Source organism: Balaenoptera ricei, chromosome 6 (genome assembly GCF_028023285.1).
Source record: "Balaenoptera ricei isolate mBalRic1 chromosome 6, mBalRic1.hap2, whole genome shotgun sequence".
In the NCBI taxonomy this organism is placed as follows: domain Eukaryota; kingdom Metazoa; phylum Chordata; class Mammalia; order Artiodactyla; family Balaenopteridae; genus Balaenoptera; species Balaenoptera ricei.
This window is the reverse complement of record NC_082644.1, coordinates 121,425,315-121,441,065: the sequence shown is the minus strand read 5'-3', so window position 1 is coordinate 121,441,065 and position 15,751 is coordinate 121,425,315. Positions and strand designations below refer to the sequence as shown.

General features: G+C 50.3%; 2 protein-coding genes across 3 annotated transcripts in view; both read left to right on the top strand.

Annotated features, from left to right (window-relative positions):
• The window catches only part of RPL7A (ribosomal protein L7a), a 307,067-nt gene that overhangs the window by 2,520 nt on the left and 288,796 nt on the right, over positions 1-15,751 (top strand). The window lies entirely within an intron of this gene.
• Positions 1-15,751, top strand: part of CAMSAP1 (calmodulin regulated spectrin associated protein 1) — a 55,723-nt gene that overhangs the window by 8,479 nt on the left and 31,493 nt on the right. For both annotated transcript variants that reach the window (XM_059926016.1, XM_059926017.1), the window contains exons 3-4: positions 9,792-10,054; positions 10,852-11,013. In XM_059926016.1, the coding sequence (XP_059781999.1) occupies positions 9,792-10,054; positions 10,852-11,013 (425 nt within the window). The remainder of the gene's footprint in view (positions 1-9,791; positions 10,055-10,851; positions 11,014-15,751) is intronic.

The following is a 15,751-nucleotide window of genomic DNA, read 5'->3' as shown; positions in this document are numbered from 1 at the left end:
TATCGGCCAGTTGAATCTTTTTTCCTGTGGAGTGTCTTTTCAGATCTTTGGCCAATTAAAAAGAAAAACTTAAAGTTTTTTTTTTTGAGATACTAATCTACTAATACTAATATGCAGTTGTAAGAGATCATACAGAGAGGTCTTGGGCACCCTTTACCAGGTTTCCCCAATGGTAACTTCTTGCAGAACCATAATATAATATCACAACTGGGATATTGACACTGTATAATTAGATACCAAACATTCTGTTCCCACAAGGACCTCTTCTGTACTGTTTCCCTTTTATAGCCACATCTGCCTCCCTTCCTTCTGCTTGCTTGGGTTTATTTTGCCCTTCTTTTTCTAGTTTCTTGAGGTAGGGGCTTAGATTATTTATTTATTTATTTATTTATTTTAATTAATTTATTTTTGGCTGCGTTGGGTCTTTGTTGCTGCGCGCGGGCTTTCTCTAGTTGTGGCAAGCGGGGGCTACTCTTCATTGAGGCACACAGGCTGCTCATTGCAGTGGCTTCTCTTGTTGCGCAGCACGGGCTCTAGGTGCGTGGGCTTCAGTAGTTGTGGCACACGGGCTCAGTAGTTGTGGCTCGCAGGCTCTAGAGCACAGGCTCAGTAGTTGTGGCACATGGGCTTAGTTGCTCCCTGGCACGTGGGATCTTCCCGAACCAGGGATCGAACTCGTGTCCCCTGCATTGGCAGGCGATTCTTAACCACTGTGCCACCAGGGAAGTCCCGGGGCTTGGATTATTGATTTGAGATCTATCTTCTTTTCTAGTGTAAGCATTTAGTGCTATAAATTTTCCATATGGTACTGCCTTAGCCGCATCCCACATATGTTATGTTGTATTTTCGTTCAGTTCTATGTATTTCTCTTTATTTCTTTTGATACTTCCTGTTTGATTCATGAATTATTTAAAAGTGTGATTTCCAGTTGTTGAGATTTTCCTGTTTTGTGTTTTAGGTATTATTTCTAGTCTGGTTCCATTATGGTAGGATAGCATAGTCTGTGTGATTTCTGTTCTTTTAAACTTGTTAAGGTTTGTTTTATGGCCCAGGATAAGGTCTGTTTTGGTGAATGTTCTGTGGGCATTTGAAGAAAGGTGTTTTCTATTGCTGGGTGGAGTGTTCTACACAGGTCAGTTAGATTCTGTTTATTGGTTGTGTTGTTCAGATCTTTCTCCTTGTTGATTTTATGTCTGGCAGTTCTGTCAGTTCTGATAGGTGGTGTTTAAGTCCCTCACTATGCTTGTAGTGTCTATTTCTCTTTACAGCTCTGTCCATTTTTTTTTTTTTTTTTAATGAGTTCTGAGGCTCTGTAGTTTAGTGCATACACATTTAGGGTTGTAAAGTCTTCTTGGTGGATTGACTCTTTTACTGTTATGTAATGTCCCACTTTGTTTCTAGTAATTTTCTTTCTACTTTATCAGATATTAATATAGCTATTCCTGTTTTTTCTTTTTAAACAATATTTGCCTGGTATAGCCTTCTCTATCCCTTTACTTTCAGTCTACCTACATTGTTGAATTTGAAGTAAGCTGCTTATAAACCATATATAGTTGTGTTGTGTTTTTTAATCTGCTCTGCCAATCTCTGTCTTTTACTTGGTGTATTTAGAATATTTACATTTAATGTAATTGTTACTGCTTAAGTCTGACATTATTTGTTTATTCTGTTTGTTTTCTGTTGTTCCTGGTTTTGTTTGTGTGTTTGTTTTGTTTTTTGGGGCCTTCTTGTGGATTACTTGACTATTTTTTAGGATTCCATCTTGATTTATTTATCTCATTTTGGGGTATATCTGTATAGCTATCTTAGTGATTGCTCTGGGTATTACAGTATACATATGTGACTTCCAACAGTTGACAGGTATTGTTTTATCATTTCGAGTGAGGTGTGGAAACCTTTTTTCCATTTAGGTGCCTTTGCTCTCCCCACTTTTAAATACTACCATTGTCTTGAGTACCTGAAGGTGTTGTAGATTTGTTTGTCATCAGATATAATTTAGAAAGCTCAGGAGAAGGATAGTCTGTTGTATTTACACTTATTACCCATTTCTTTACATTATTTTTTCTTCTTGGTTCTCCAAGATTCCTTTTTTTTTTTTTTTTAATTATTTTCACAGTTCCCTTTTTAAAAAAATTTATTTAATTTATTTTTTGCTGTGTTGGGTCTTCGTTGCTGTGTGCGGGCTTTCTCTAGTTGGAGCAAGCGGGGGCTACTCTTCGTTGTGGCACACAGGCTTCTCATTGCGGTGGCTTCTCTTGTGGAGCATGGAGTCTAGGCACGCAGGATTCAGTAGTTGTGGCACGTGGGCTCAGTAGTTGTGGCTCACAGGCTCTAGAGTACAGACTCAGTAGTTGTGGTGCATGGGCTTAGTTGCTCCGCGGCATGTGGGATCTTTCTGGACCAGGGCTTGAACCTGTGTCTCCTGCATTGGCAGGTGGATTCTTAACTGCTGTGCTACTAGGGAAGACCTTTGTTTTTTTTTTTAAATCATTTTCTTTATATTTGGAGAATTTCCTTCAGCCTCTTTTAAGGTTTTCTAGAGACAATTTTTTTTTTCCTAAGTTTTCTTTTGTCTGAGAATGTCTTTACTTCTCCTTCATTCCTTGAGGATAGTTTTGCCAGATATGGAATCTGGTTGACAGTTCTTTTCCTCAAGCGCTTGTAATGTGTGCCACTTCCCCCTGGCCTCTGTGGCTCAGAGGAGAAACCCACTGTCAATTGAGTTGGTGTTCCCTTTTCCTTCACGTGTTGTTTCTTTACAGCTGCTCCAAAATACTTTGTCTTTAGTTTTCATAAGTTCAATTATGCTGTGTCTTGGCATGGATTTTTTGGGTTTATTCTATTTGGGGTTCACTCAGTTTCTTGAAATCGGTGGGTTTATATGTTTTGCCATGTTTGGGAAGTTTTCAGCCATTATTTCCTTAAATATTGTTTCAACCCTACTCACTTTCTTTCCTGGGACTCCAGTGATACAAATATTGGATCTTTTGTTATTCTCCCACAGGTCCCTGAGGCTCTGTTCATTTTATTTTTTCAGTATATTTTCTCTGTTGTTCAGATTGGGTAAATTCTGTTTATCTGTCTGCAAGTTCACTGATTCTGTCCTCTGTCATCTCTACTTTACTGTTGAGACTAGTGAGTTTTAAAATCTGTTACTCTATTTTTCAGTTCTATGTTTGATTCCTTTTATAACTCCTTTGCTGAATTTTTTTTTTTCCAATTTTCATTTATTTCAGGAGACTTTGTGATTGCTTGTCGAGTCATGTTTTTGATAGTTGTTTTAAAGCCCTTTGTCGGATAATTCCAACATCTTGGTGTTGGTGGCAGTTGATTCTCTTTTCTCATTAAAGTCATGATTTTCTTGGTTCTGGTTATGATAGGCGATCTTTGATTGTTTCCTGGTCATTTTGGCTATTATGTTAGGTGACTCTGGGTGCTACTTAAGTTTTTTTTTTTTTTTAATATTTATTTTATTTATTATTATTTTTTTGGCTGCGTTGGGTCTTCGTTGCTGCGCGTGGGCCTTCTCTATTTGCAGCGAGCAGGGGCTACTCTTTGTTGTGGGGGGCAGGCTTCTCATTGCGGTGGCTTCTCTTGTTGCGGAGCACGGGCTCTAGGTCCACGGGCTTCAGTAGTTGTGGCACGAGGGCTCAGTAGTTGTGACTCATGGGCTCTAGAGCGCAGGCTCAGTAGTTGTGGTGCACGGGCTTAATTGCTCCCCGGCATGTGGGATCTTCCCGGACCAGGGCTTGAACCCGTGTCCCCTGCATTGGCAGGCGGATTCTTAACCACTGTGCCACCAGGGAAGCCCAACTTAAGTTGTTTTTATCATAGTAAGCAGTCTCTCTGCTTAGGTTCAGCATGCAGGTCCTGGCCCACTCTGTGGACTGTGGTTCCAGCAGCAGTCTAATGTTCAGAGCCTTGTGGTGCCATTTTGTTGTGCTTGGTATGTCTGGTACCTCTGGGGTTCCCACAGTCCCTGCTGGCACTGCTTTAGGAGGCAGAAGGAGTGCCTCTGGGTGGGGTGGGATTCTCTACCCTCAGGACGAGGAGCACCAGGCTGGATGCTTGTTATGGCAGGCCGCCCCTGCCTCTGGGGGATGCAGGGTGTTTCCTGGGCTGCTCGTCATGGTGAGGTCGAACTGCTGGACTCCCCTGGTGCCCGGTGATGAGTGGGGGTGTCTCTGGCCTGATGGGGAAGGAGAGCGCTTCCAGGTTGGGTGCCTTGTGGAGGTGGGTGTGGGGCTTCCTATCGATCCCTCGCTGCTTCTGCCAGGCTGGCCTGGTGTAGTAGGTGGGACTCCCCTTCCACCTGGAGCAGGAATGAGCCCGCTTGGCTTGCCTTCTGTTTCTAGGCTGGGGTCAGGAAGTACCAGGCCTGGGTCACCTTTTGTTGGGTGGGGGGTTGTAAGACACCCTGTTGCTGTGCTTTTCCAGTCCTGGGTTCCCAACCAGTTTGCCTTCCTCTTCCAGCTTTCAGAGTTCTCTGTTGGTTATCCTTTGAGTTATTTCCAGGGTTTACAGTTGTACCTAGTAGAGAGGAGCAGGGAAAGACTAATCTGTGCCATCTTGTTCTGACTAGAAGCTCCTTCTGGCCGCTTTAAAAGTTTTTCTTTTGTCTTTGGATTTTATCAGTATCACTATGATGTTCTTTGGTGTGTAGATTTCTCCCTCCCTCCCTTCCTCCCTTCCTTCTCCTGCTGGGAAGCATGGATTTTACAAGTATTGGAAAATGCTTGTCCATTATCTGTCGAAATACTGTTTCTGCCCCATATTTTCTCTCCTTTCTTTCTGGATCTCCAGTCACACTCCTGTGACACTAAGCAGTGTTTGTCGTTTACCTTCTCTGCTGTGTTTTCTCTCCTCTGTGTGTAATGTGCTATTCAGCAATCCAGTGTGTAAATTTAGTTTAGTTACTGTATTTTTCTGTTCTGGAATTCCTACTTGGTTCTTTTTCAAATCTGCCAAGTTCTTTGTCTCTTTTTTAAAAAATAATTTCCACTTTTCTGCCAAAATTCTTCATCTTATCTTTTTTCCTTTCATTGTTTTAAGCATAGTCACTGAAAGTCTGGCTGATACCTCCAGTTAGGGGTCCCGAGGGCCTGTTATTTCATCTTTGGTTTTCAGCCATTCGATTATGAAGTGTGTGGGCCTGGTTTTCTTCAAGTTGGTTCCTAAGCCTGTAAATTGGTTTCTTACCAAATATGGGGAGATTCTAGGCATTATTTATTCAAATGCTTTTTCTGCACCAATCTCCCTTCTGCAGTAACGTAATTACTAAATCTTTTTATGTTGTCCCACAGCTCCCTTAGGCTCTGCCTTTCATTCTGTTGATTTTCCCTCTGCTCTTCAGGTAGATTATTTCTGTTGATCTGTCTTCAAGTTCACTGACTCTTTTCTCTGTTGTTTTGTTCGTTTTTTTTTTTTTTAACTTAATTTTTATTTTTTTATACAAATTTTAAAGGTTACTTTCCATTTACAATTATTACAAAATATCAGCTATATTCCCTGCGTTGTACAATACATCCTTGAGCCTGTGTGACACCCAATTGTTTGTACCTCCCTCTCCCTCACCACTGGTAACCACCAGTTTGTTCTCTGTATCTGTGAGTCCGCTTCTGTTTTGTTCATCTTTTGAATCTGTCATTGAATTTCTTGTAGGTACGGTATTTTGCAGTTCTGAAGGTTTTGTTTTGTTTTTTTTAATAGTTTTTATTTCTTTGTTAATAACATATCTTTCCATTTGTTTCAAGAGGGCCTCGTGCGGCCTTGTTTTAAAGTCTTCAGTAATTCTAACATCTGGGTCATCTCAGGGTTGGTGTCTGTTGACTGTCTTTTCCCCTAAGAATTGGTCACGTTTTCCTGTCTTTATGTGTTGAGTACTTATGGATTGTGTCCTGGACATTTTTTTAAAAAAATTAATTTATTTATTTTTGGCTGCATTGGGTCTTGGTTGCTGCACGTGGGCTTTCTCTAGTTGTGGTGAGCGGGGGCTACTCTTTGTTGCAGTACACATGCTTCTCATTGCGGTGGCTTTTGTTTTGGAGCACAGGTGCTAGGCGCGCGGGCTTCAGTAGTTGTGGCGTGCGGGCGCAGTAGTCGTGGCTTGCGGGCTCTAGAGCGCAGGCTCAGTAGTTGTGGTGCACGGGCTTAGTTGCTCCGCGGTATGTGGGATCTTCCCGCACCAGGGCTCGAACCCGTGTCCCCTGCATTGGCAGGCGGATTCTTAACCACTGCGCCACCAGGGAAGTCCCTATCCTGGACACTTAGAATATTATACTGTGAGCCTGTTCTCTGGGCCCTGCTAAAATATTTTGGATGATGTTCGTGTGTTTTGGTGGTTTGTTAGCAGCTGGGTTGCAGTGAACCCCGTTAAGTTCAGACCAGAAGTCTGTTTTGCCATTTGTGGGCAGTGGTTCCAAGGTCAGTTCAGTTCTTTGGGTCTGTCACACATGGGCCGCTTGGGGTCACCCAGGACAGTGTACACAGGTTCAGGATTTCTCTGTGATCCTCCACCCCCTCTCTGGGGGTTCCCAGGGGTCTCTCTTCCTGGCTTTTTGACTAGAAGCCAAGCCTGTGTGTTTCCCGCCAGCGAGCCTGCCTCAGCAAAGGGGGAGAAAAGAGCCCGTGGCGCCCACCTATCCCGCCGCCGCTGGGATATGGTTTTGTTATGGAGCTCGCCTGGTGCAGGGGAGGAGAGTCACTGGGCTGTGCCCGGTGGGGCCAGCTGCCGGCTGTTTTCTTTCTCTTCTGTTTGGCATCTCCAGTGAAGGGTGGGGTGCGGGCAGGGGTCCAGAATTAGAAGCCCTCTATGAGTGCCTGTTTCCACAACCAGAGCGTATAAGTAAGGGACTTCTCGATGGAGACTGTCAGCCACCTCTGGAGCCGCTCTAGTGGCGATTCTCAGTTAGTGGTACAAGTGCTGGTGCCTGTGAGCCCACAGGACATTCTGGTTTAGTTGGTCTGGGATGGGGCTGGACGCTGCCGTGCTTCTGAAGCCCTCAGGGTGAGGCTCGCTGTCCGGCTGTGTCGTGGAGGCTTGCGTCCTGGTTTTCCTCAGACTGGGTTGGAAGCCGTCTCGGGCTTCAGGTTGGGGTGGGCGCCTACCTGGGGGTCCTTGCCCACCCTCCGTGTGCTGCCACGTCTCCGTTGCCCCCCTCCCCGCCCCCCCCGGTGAGTGATGTGGCCTTGGTAGACAGGATGGGACAAAGTGTGACAGACAGCAACAGGAAGAGTGCTTCCTTGGCAGTCTTTTTAGCCTGATTGATAGTAAAATTGATAACTGATACTTGCGTGAGTTTTGTTGAGCTCCAGGCTCCGCTCATAGCGTGGTGACTTACACATACGTTTTGATTCAGTCCTCTCCCAGCCCCGGAGACAGGCCTTCGTAGGGTCCATGGTTTGCACTTGAGGCCGGGACTCTGACCGGCCAGGTGAGAGGCGCACCCGGTCAAGGCCAGGCTGACGTGCTCAGCTCCTGCTCTCAGCGCACGTGCTGTCCTCGAGCTCTGGTCCTCTGTCCGCCCGACCCGCTGGCGCCCTGTTCCTCCTTCTGCATGGAGCTCCGACCCCGGTTTAACCGTGGTCTTGTCCGCATCCTCTAACCCTTCTCCAGCAGCCCACTTCAGAGTCCTGAGCCTAGATCGCTGCGGCCAGCTGCAGAACCGCGCTTGCTTTGGCTCCTGATGTTTCTGGTGAATGACAGCGTCCCTCAGACAGCCGTGCCTCACACCTGTGTCCCCAAGGCAGTGTCCTCAGGCCGCTGTCCCACCAGCCCTGTCCGGCTGTGCGCTTGGCGGTGACGCCCACACGGGTCCTTACGCCATCGCGGCTGCTGACCGAGGGCCCCTGGGCAGTGGGGTGGCCGTGTCCCCGCCCGTGTCGGGAGACGGGAGGGCGAGCGAGCTGGCGGCCGAGCGGGGAGGGGCGGGTCCCGGCGCTGCCCCCGGAGGTGACCCTGCCTCCCTCCCAGGCTCACTTCCCAGCCAGCCGCGTGAGCTGCAGGTGGGCGGCGTCGCGGGGCTGCGGCCGGGTCCTGCCCTGACTCCCAGCGTGGGTCCCCCGACCGCGCTCCTCGCTGGCGGAGAAGGTGGCCCCCTGTGCTGAGCGAGCGCTGTCTGTGCTCCTGGGTGGGGTCACTGCGCATGCGCGACGGCGCTGCCCGCGAGGCCTGGGCGCCAAGGGGGCGGCGCGGGGGTGGGAGTGAGAGACCAGAGACCCGGGCTCAGCCCCAGGCTGAGCGAGTCGCACGGAGGTCTGGTTTCCCGGTGCATCTGAACCTGACGTTTACACTGGACTGTAGTCGATCAAGTGTGCAGCAGCGTTATGTCTAAAAGACAACCTACACGGCTTCGTTAAAAACACTCTGTTGGGGACTTCCCTGGTGGCGCCGTGGTTAAGAATCCGCCTGCCAATGCAGGGACACGGGTTCCAGCCCTGGTGCAGGAAGATCCCACATGCCGGGGAGCAACTTAGCCCGTGCGCCACAACTACTGAGCCTGCGCTCTAGAGCCCGTAAGCCACAACTACTGAGCCCACGTGCCACAACTACTGAAGCCTGCGCGCCTAGAGCCTGTGCTCCACAGGAGAAGCCACTGCAATGAGAAGCCCGCACACCGCAATGAAGAGTAGCCCCCGCTCGCCGCAACTAGAGAAATCCCGCGCGCCGCAACTAGAGAAATCCCGCGCGCAGCAACGAAGACCCAATGCAGCCAAAAAAAGAAAGAAAAAAAAAAACACTCTTGCTACGAAATTCCAGTTACAATAGACTGCAGATCACCTTAACAAAAATAATAGTAATGACAAAGTTTGAAAACTGCAAGAGTTACTAAAATGGCGCACAGACACAAAGTGAGCAAATGCTGTTGGAAAAATGGAGCTAGTGACTGGCTAGACGCAGGGTTCCCCCAGACCTTCAACCTGGAGAAAGCACGGTGTCCGCAGAGCACAGCAAAGTGAGGTGCAGCTGGACTGGACTGCAGAGTCCCCCCTTTGGGGGACAGTGGTTGACAGCTTGCAGAGCAAGCGTGAAGGACAGCGGGTGGGGAGACTGTCGCAGCCACCGGGAAAGCTTTGCACGCACGGCGGGTGTGTGTGTATGGGAAGCGGTGTAGATGCCGTGGACCACGCTGGGTTCATAGTTGGTTTCTGACTCTCGTGGCCTTGGGCACGTTGCTGACTTTCTCTGTGCCTCGGTTTCCTCATTGGTGATGTAGGGACAGAAGTCTTGATTTGAGGGGATCGAGGGGATGCTTGGTAACATGGCTCATATTGTTCTGTGCCGCCCGGTCCAAAGATGCGCAGAGGCTCACGGCTGCGGTTCCGGCCTGGTGGTCGCAGCAGCGGCAGGCCTGGCGCTTTCCTCTAAAGACCTGGCGTCTGGCCTTGTCGTCACCTGATTTGGCAGCAGACAGGGGATGCGCCTGGCTTCCTCCCCAGGGCTGGTGCTGGGTGCTCGGTGCGGCCTGGCTGTGCACGGTCCTGGCCTCCCTTCGGCCCACGAGCCCCTCCAGCTCCCCCTCCAGCTCCCACCCCGGCTCCTCGCTCTCCTGCGTCAGGAGAGATGCTCGTGGGGGTCGGGCGGTGGTGTCGCTCAGCGCTGTGCGTGGCTTGCTTGCCTCTGCTGGCGGAGGAGAGCGGGGCTTGCCGAGTGGCCGGGGTCCCCACGTTGTTAGTCGCCTGTCGTCGTTCACAGCCCCCCTGTCCGTCGTCTGTGTGCCGTCGGCCCTGAGCCGTGTCTGGAGAGAGTGGGGATGCCGCCGTGCTCACGCGGCGGTCTCTCCCCCGTGCAGATGACATCCCGGAGGACCTCAGGGACCCCTTCTACGTCGACCAGTACGAGCAGGAGCACATCAAGCCTCCGGTCATCAAGCTCCTGCTGTCCAGCGAGCTGTACTGCCGCGTCTGCAGCCTCATCCTCAGAGGGGACCAGGTGGCCGCTCTGCAGGGGCACCAGTCTGTCGTCCAGGCCCTGTCCCGGAGAGGGATTTACGTGATGGAGGGCGACGACACGCCCGTGACGGAGCCCGAGCTCAGCCGCGCGCCCATAAAGATGGTGAGTGGCCGGGGCGGCGGGGCGGGGGCGGCTGCTGGGCTGCCGCTGTCCCCCTGCAGCACAGCAGAGCCACCCCAAAAGTTCAGGGTTTGAGACCACCTTCTCTCTGCGGGCCAGTGGCTGATTTGGAAAAGGGGGAGGGAACAGCTTCCTGTCGGCTTTTTCTCACGGGGAGCAAACTCCTTGCATGTGTTGTGCCATAGAATTGTTGAGCCCACCCTATTAGGTTGTTGCACGTGTATCTTCTAAGTATTTTTGTGCCAAAATAAAGAAAGAAATACACTTTTCCTCCCCGAGTGTCTCCCCGCATCTTTCCCGGAACGCCATCCCACCAGAGTGACTTTTCCAGGCTGCTCCAGGTCTAAGCCGCTTGTGGCACCTCCCACGTGGCTTTAAGCTTAGGCCATTCTCAGGCGTTCTGCCTTCTGTGGTTTCTCACTCTTGGCCTTTGTTTATGTTACTGGTTCTGGGAAGAAAGGGCTCGAAGGCCTGGCGTGAGTTCAGTGTGCAGGGCCCCTGACTGGCCCCAGGGGCCTGTGGTGGTCGTGGGGCCTCAGGCACGTCTCTCGGCCCCTTGTACCTTTGCCCACAGCTGAGCAGTAGGGAAGCCCTGGGCTCTCACAGGGTCGTCAGAGATGAGGAAGGGGGGTCACGTACAAGTAGAGATCTGAGTGCCTCCTTAGACGCAGAGGAAGACAGACAACGGAGGCGTTCAGCTGTGGGTCTAGGGAGGGTCTCCGCGTTGACCCGGGGCGGAAAGGCAAGTTTGGGTGACTGACTGCCGCTTCTGCCCCCAGAGCGCTCACATGGCGATGGTGGACGCGCTCATGATGGCCTACACCGTGGAGATGATCAGCATTGAGAAGGTGGTGGCCAGCGTCCAGCGCTTCTCCACGTTCAGTGCCTCGAAAGAGCTTCCCTACGACCTTGAGGACGCCATGGTCTTCTGGGTCAACAAGGTGAGCGCTGGGGGCCCTGCCCGGAATGGGGGCGAGCAGCGTGAGTGGCCGGGGTGCTCCTTGGGTGTGGGTCCTCTTCCCCCTGAGAGCAGCACCCTCCTGTGTGTCCTGCTGCGACCCTGGCCCAGCAGTGGCCTCAGAAGTGTGTCCACTGTGGTTCAGACAGACAGGTGCTGCAGAGGGGAGCAGCACGGGCCTGTAGGAAGCACAGGTGTGTTGGCGGTTCAAGTTAATAAATTCGTTTTATTTTTATCTCAAGCACCTATGTGCATTCATGGAGATCTCAATTTAGAAGGCATTTTGATTAAGAGAAAAATGGTACCTTCCTAAGTGCTGTTTTTTTCCTTTTATGTTTAGAAGCTTACAATGTGTCTGTCTATACAGTCTTCATAAAGAATGTTCATTTTTCACAGTGTGTGATTATAGGATTACCTTACCGAAGGCTTTTGGTTATTAAGCCTCCTCATTTGCCAAAAGGTATTCAATTAGGGACACTTGATTAAGCAGAGGAAATGGAAGATTGAGCAGCTCCTTGCAGAGTTGTATCATATGTAGGGAATTTGGAGTTATTTTGTTACACAGTTTGCACGTGTATTCCCTGTCACGTAAGGGCTTTATCAGAGCTGAGGTGAAAGTCCGTGGCCGTGGGATTAGTTAAAGAACGCAGCAGAGCCTGGCAGAGTCTGTGTACTGCTCCCTTGGACGGCCGCCTCATCGCAGTGATGCCGCCCTGCTCTTTACTTGGTTTCCTCCCGCGTGTGGGTCTGGGGCATCAAGTGGATGAGCGGACCGCCTTCACCCTCTGACCCCGCACTGGGGTGGAGGGCTTTTCTAGGACTCCTGTGGAACCTCTGGTCCTGGTGGGACTCGGGAGCTGGCCAGTGCCCACAAGGTCGCTTCTCGGTGGCGGCACCTCCTCGTCCTCGTCCCCGTCCCCTGGCTTCACGTAGTAGTACATGCGGGAGGCGGCCCACAGGGATTTGGTTAAAAAACGATGTTCTGGAGTGCTGTTTCCACGGGAGCCCGGGCCTCCGGGGCATGGTTCTGTGATCCGAGCCTGAGCTCCCTTCCTATGGCTGCAAGTTCAGATTTTCTTTTAACAACTTTTATTGATTTTCCCCCCCTTATCAAAGGAATGGTATGGTTATTATAGACATTTAGAAAACACGGATGAGCAAACAGAAGAAAGTGAAAATTCCCCATGACCTTGCCACCTGTAAACGTAGTGTTTTGTAGTAAAGTGTGCTAAATTCTCATAGTTTTTATTTATCTGGGTGTAACACCCAGACTTAAAGGCACAGCTGGGGCCTTCCAGGCACTTGACCATAGGCTGAGGTTTGCATTTGGTGAGATGTGGTGAGTGTGGCTCGGGCCGTTCTGAGGCCGCCCGCCCGCCTGCCGTGGTCTCGACACGTCGGGGCCGAGCTGTCCCCTCCCGCCATAAGCAGCCGTCTCCCTGAGCATCTCGATGACTTCCGCCCACGTGTTCCTGGTGGGCAGTGGTTGAGATTAAGCTGAGGTGCATTTTTAAAGACTTTTGTTTAGTTTTTGCCAAATTCTGACCATAAAGATTGTACCGTTTTTCTCATACTGTTTAGTCTGTGTAAGTGTTTTTTTCCCCTGTGTCTTCTCATATATTGGATATTATTAAAAAATACCTGCTGAGTTGAAAGGTGAAAAATAGCACCTTTTACTTTTATTTCTTCACTCGCTGATAAAGTTGAAGTTTAAGGAAGAGAGTGTATGTCGTCTGACTGTTTTTCTCCCTTTTGGGTAACTTGTTTTGGCCAGGGTTCTTTGGGTAGGGGTGGGGGAACGTGCCTTCCGCTTCCTGCCCAGGACCCTCCTGTTTCCAGGGTGTTTGCCGTGTGTTCATCGGCGCTTCCCGGGTGCTCGTGGCCTGTTTGCCTGGGACTTGGTGGCCGGCCCAGCAGCACCGCTGTGGCTTTTCCCTCCATGTGGTGTCCCCGCCGTGTGGACACCGCTTCCTGACTTGCTGTTGTGACAGGTGTCCCCACTGCTCGGCGTGGTCACGTGGCCGCCTTGGCCAGGTCCGCAGTCGCACCTGACGCTGTGCTGACTGTGTGTGGGTTTGTCACAGCTCACGCCCCTTCTCGTGCCGCGCTCTGTTCTCCCAGGAGTTAATGCTGGCTTCAGCTTTTCATGATCCTTTTTCCCTTGCCCAGTATTTATGTTTTTATTCCACGTGCTCCATGTTTTGCTGTTTCCTTAGCATCCGTGTGAATTTCAGTTTCTCAGTTGGGAGGTTTTTCCCTCAGGTGAGTTCTCTGACCTCCACACCCGCTGCCGTCCTGCAGGTTCTCCCCAGTGTCCCATCTGCGGGGGGGGGGGGGTTCCCGCAGTCGCTGCCTTCCTGGGGCTCCTCTCAGGGGCGGATCCTCTGGTGCAGGGTGAGATGTGCTCCCGCCTTCTGTGCCTTCGGAGGGTGTCTGCTCACGTGCCTTCCCTGAACTGTGATGGGACCTTAGCTCCCCGTGGCCTCTCCACTGTGGACGCTGTCGCCTGACAGGCTTCCAGCCGGGCCTGGAGACCTTCCCTCCTTCCTCACGCTGATGTGTTTTCTCTCCACAGAAAATTGCTGCGCGTTTAATGAGGTTTGGGCTCTGGGGAGGTTTGACATCGGTGAGTTTTCTCTTCAGCATCAATCTTAGATGTCTAACAAGATCTGAAGTCTCTTGGAAACTCTGTTCCTAGGTTCCGTGTTCCCAGGATTGCGGCTGTGTGCGCACACCTGAGGCAGGTGTGAGCTCCCCTCACACCCGCCCCGGCCTGCCTTTCTCCTGTGGGGTCTTTCCAGGGGGTCGCGTCTCACGTTTGGCTCCGCGTGCGGGTGCCCTCATCCCCGTCGGCATCTCTGGATCTACAGGGCAGGCCTGTCAAGTGGCCTCTGAGTTTCTCTTGCCGTGTGGCATTGTTTTGGGGACCGTCCTGCCGCAGACTGGACGGTTGCTGACAGGCCTCCTGCACGCCCACCACCTGAGGCGTTCAGAGACCCCTCCGCCTGGCGCCGGGCCAGCCCCGCTGCTGCCCCTGCGCCGTGTGGGGAGCGCGCCCTTGCAGTGCGCCCCCGGCCCTGCTCAGGAAGGCCGCGGCTGACCCTTCCCGCACCACGCCCTCTGGAGCAGCCCCCCTCCGCGGGTGATCAGTCACCCTGGGGGCCAGAATCGCTCCCTGGGCTTGGGGGCGCCACCGAGCCATCTGCCGGCTTCCCTGTCCCGTGTGAGTGTGACTGGGTGATCTCCTCTCTGTTCCGGGAGTTTTCCCACGAACCGTCTTGCTGTGGCTCTTTTTATTTTTTATTGACGCCTGGCCAGTAGCTTGAGTCTTTTACTAAAAAACTCCCCAGCTTTGCCCAAACATGTTTTATATGCAATAAAAATAAATGGACCCAGTTCCTTGAGTGTTGACAAGTGGCTACATAAGTTTAGCATTTGCAATCAAGGTAACACTTCCGTCATCCAAAAAAAGTTTCTCTGTGCTCGTTTGCAGTTAATCTCCTGCCTGGCCCAAATAACTACTGATCTGCTTTCTTCACTACGGATTAGTTGTCTCTCTTCTAGGTCCTGGTAGAGACGGAGTCACGTGGTATGTGCTCTTTTTGTGTCTTTCACTGACTACAGTGTTGTTGAAGTTGATCCACGCCATTGTGTCCATCAGTAGTTTGGTGCTTTGGAAACTCGGTAGGATTCCACTGCACGAATGCGCTACAGTTTGTTTATCTGTTCACCTGTAGATGGGCACTCGGTTTCTAGTTTTGTCTGTTACACATAGAGCTTCTGGGAACATTTGTGCACAAGTCTTTATGTGCAGATGTATTTTCATTTCTTTGAGTAAATACTTAGGAGTGAGTTGCTGGGTCACGTGACGATCAGTTTACCTCTAGAAGAAACTGTCAGAGTGTTATCTGAAGTGACTGTGCCGTCTTAGACTCCCACCAGCAGGACAGGAGAATTCCAGTGTCCACGTTCTGCTGACACTTGGTATCGTCAGTCTTTCGGTTTCAGCCATTTGGGTGGATGTGTAGAGGTATGTCATGGTTTTAATTTGCATTTCTTTAATGACTAAAGATGTTTCTGTGTATCTTGTTAGGTGTCTGTTCACATATTTTGCCCAATTTTTAATGAGGTTGTTTGTCTTAATGAGTTTCAAGAATATTTTATGTGTATAAAGATTTAGGGATCCAGTGCTTTCCAAGGTATATATTCTTTTTTTTTTTTTTAATTAATTAATTAATTAATTTATTTATGGCTGTGTTGGGTCTTCGTTTCTGTGCGAGGGCTCTCTCTGGTTGCGGCAAGTGGGGGTCACTCTTCATCGCTGTGCGCGGGCCTCTCACTGTCGTGGCCTCTCTTGTTGCGGAGCACAGGCTCCAGACACACAGGCTCAGTAATTGTGGCTCACGGGCCTAGCTGCTCTGCGGCATGTGGGATCTTCCCAGACCAGGGCTCGAACCCGTGTCCCCTGCATTGGCAGGCAGACTCTCAACCACTGCGCCACCAGGGAAGCCCCCAAGGTATATATTCTTGTAATGTGTTTTTATTGTTTTGGTGTCAGGATAATGCGGGTGTCAAAAAAAAGAGTTGGGAAGTATTCCCTCCTTCATTTTGTGAAACTCTTTTTGTATTATTAGTATTACTAGTATTATTTTGTCCTTAAATCTTTGATGGAGTCACTGGTGAAGCCATCTGGGCCTGGAGTTTTCTTGGAAGGTTTTAAT